The sequence below is a fragment of the Phalaenopsis equestris genome, unplaced genomic scaffold (genome assembly GCF_001263595.1).
Source record: "Phalaenopsis equestris unplaced genomic scaffold, ASM126359v1 Scaffold000223, whole genome shotgun sequence".
NCBI lineage: Eukaryota > Viridiplantae > Streptophyta > Magnoliopsida > Asparagales > Orchidaceae > Phalaenopsis > Phalaenopsis equestris.
In genome coordinates, this window is record NW_018164665.1 from 329,764 (window position 1) to 333,010 (window position 3,247).

A 3,247-nucleotide genomic window follows, 5' to 3' on the forward strand; every position below is an offset into this window, starting at 1 on the left:
TTCAAATCTTTTAAGGACTCAATTATAGCTTCCATTATCATCTGCATTGATTGAAAAAAAGAAATGCATTTCAAGAGTACATTCAAATAACAAAGATCACTACAACATAGATCTAAACAACGACGAATGAACGCCTCAATAATAGTTTCCAATGAAATATTCAACAAAAAGAGAATTGTACTTTAGCTCAGTTTGTCGTTAATAACCTTCTTGTCAAGTGTTTTCTCGTCTCACACAGCCAAATGTTATAGACTTTGAATACAAGCCTTGTGGTTGGTTCATGTGATTCAAAGCCATAAACTCCAGATAATAAGATGACCGATTACGGCACAACCATAAGTTTTCATACCATTCATTATCAGCAGCAGCAGCAACCTTGGATTTGTCTTAACTACTGATTATTTACTTTTATGATTTTAAGTTTTAGAACATATTAGCACATTTAATTCAAGTAAAATAAATATTTTTCACGGTTCACCCATTATGTGAAACCGAAATGAGATGCAATGTTTCAAGCAAGCTATATGCTGTTTATGGACAACAAAAATAAGTCAACTCAATCATTTAAGCATTTATGTTCTGGAGATATAATTCAAAGTTAATAAATGAAATAGAAGTATGAATATTTACAACCAAAAAAAAAAAAAAAATCAAAATGATGGTAGTGGATGATAAACATGAAAAAGATTCAAAATAAAGATCTATAGTCTAAAATTTAAGAATGGTTTGTGAATGTAAATGATTCAACCCTTATCTTATATTGAATTTGCTTAGGGGTTGTCAGAGTATGCTTCAGGAACAAAGTAAAGATCTAGTATGAGAGATGGCTATTGACATATGCTACTACGCCATCATAATGCAAATTAAAACTGGGCAAGCAGAGCATAAATATGTATAAGTAGAACATAAATCACATACCCTCTCTTCATCTTCAATAGTAGTTGGCATATCTGATACTCCATAAAGAGAACACTCCACGTATTCATTATCTGTTCGGGCTCTGCTGTGACCGTTTGGAAGGGCATCGCTATCCCGTCTAGAAGATGAACCAAGATCAGATTCACTTTCATTTTCCTGTTGCAATAAAAAAAATTATAATGACATACAAGCCTCTACCTTTAAAATGTGAAAATAAAAGTAAAAAAGAGCGGCACATTTCCTCAAATTTCACAGTGCATATAAATTTATGTTCATTTAAACCTGAATTTACACATTCTAGTTAATGTATAATTGATTTCTTTGAAATATAATGCAACCCGCTCCAATTAATTTCATCTTTAAGGATTGCATTGTACTAAAAATTATACAAAAAAGCACAAATAGTAGAAAATTGAGAGGTAGAATGAAGATGGCGCCATCTAATCAGGGCTTGCAATTAACATCCACAACACAAGTTTGGCAGCTAGAAAAAGATTTCCATTTAAAATCAAATTTGAGCATTTAAATAAATTTAGCTTGAATAATATCTCAAAAGCAGCTCAAGTTGAGCTTGCATAGGCAGCCTGCTTTGTTTGCAGCCTTCATAGGGGCAAATTGGGCAAATTAGCTCAGCTTAGGAAACGGTGGGGGGCCAATATACCATTTAACGAAGGAGAAAAAAAATTCAGGGTCCGCAATGCCCACCCTGGCACTAAGCCAGTCCAGCCCTTGGTAGGATTGCGTCAAAGATCATTGGATCTATAAGGTGTTAAATAAAAGAAGGAAATAGAGCAAGGCGAAAAGTGTCCATGGAGCAAGTTTGGAAGGCAGAATGGCAATTAGCTAAGGAAAGTGCTAGGTTAGAAAACTAGCAGGCAGGAATTCTAGTTTGGCTAGCAGGTAGAGAAATTCAAGGAGTTTTGGAATGGTCGTATTCATAATCAATGTTCTATGGCTGAAATAGAGAAACTATAATTGCTTTAGTTAATGAGCTTTCAGTTGCGTCAAATGCGTCTAAGGATGATACTACAATCAATCAAAATCATATTGAGGTTATCAATTTGGATATGATTGGCAGCTGGAATACTTTTCCCCTCATCGATGACAATAACCTCAACAATAAAACTGAAGGCACTGAGGTTCTTGAGTCTCAAGTGAACTCTAAAGAGAGCGGATTCTCACCACCTTTCAGCTAAAATGATCAACATCCTCTTATCCCTTTTCCTAACATTCTATATCCAATACAGGAAGATTTACAAACCATAAAGCAGAGGAATCTCCTCCTGATATTGCCCCACTAATCATATGGATGCCGATCTTTTTCAGGAAGTATTACCTGAAAGGAAATGACGAAGCAAGAGGAAACAAACTATCATAACTGCAAGTTCACCAGATCTGAAACCAATCACCTTTATAGGAATGGAATTCCAGATACTGAGATTGAATGACAACAAGTTCAAACGCCTCCAAATACCCAGATCTTTTGTGCAAGTATCAGTTTTCCTAGAAGGCTTCAGCTGTCTCATGTACTCTACATTTCTTTTTTGATTGTTAGCAGCAATGTTTCCAATAAAACCATTTTCATCTCCTCCGAGTTATTCTACATTCTGTTTCAACAGGAACATTCACCAATTGGCTTCTTGGAACTAAACAATACATTCTGCTGGTAACTGCTTGTTAGTCCTGTTGTTTTTGGCATGCTATTAGCGCCTAAACTTCATTCTCCTCCTAATTTGGTTTTTTGCTTCTCTTTTGTTGTCTTATCACGTGCTTTCTGATGTACCTCTTGTAGAGCTTTTTCTTTGGGGCGTTTACATACATGCCACTCAATTTCTATGTATTTACCGATATAACTGATGCGGGGGCTATGGAGGACCAGTCTGGAGAGTTCGGTGTAGCAAACCTGAACTGGTCGGTCCTCAAGGGGAGGTGTTGCAAACCCTGCACCTTTCCCTTTTCTTTCTCTCTCCCTCACTTTTTCCTTCATAGTACTTTCCTATTATAAGTTATTACTAATTCTAAATTCAGATTTATTTTACTCAAATTGCCTAATCTGAAATTCTATTAGTTTATTTGTCATTGCTGAATCTAAATTCTTATTTTTTTTACTCTACTTTCTTATTTTAAAGATTGCCTAAAATAAGTCTTAGTCCGCATTATAAATAGGAGGTGATATGCTAAGAGTTTTAGTTTTTTTACTGTGTTTGCATTCAGATTTACTGTGTTTGCATTTAGATTTACTGTGTTTGCATTCTTAGAAAAAGATATTCAACATAGGTGGATGAGTTATTTTGATAAACTTTTTAATGAAGTTTCTGAAAATACGATC

The 3,247-nt window shown here is 34.9% G+C and overlaps 1 protein-coding gene across 1 annotated transcript in view; it reads right to left on the reverse strand.

Moving 5' to 3' along the window:
- The window catches only part of LOC110023215, a gene marked incomplete at its 3' end in the record, with an annotated part of 113,448 nt that overhangs the window by 16,989 nt on the left and 93,212 nt on the right, over positions 1-3,247 (reverse strand). Inside the window, 1 exon segment of the mRNA XM_020722521.1 lies at positions 919-1,074. Within this exon segment, the coding sequence (XP_020578180.1) occupies positions 919-1,074 (156 nt within the window).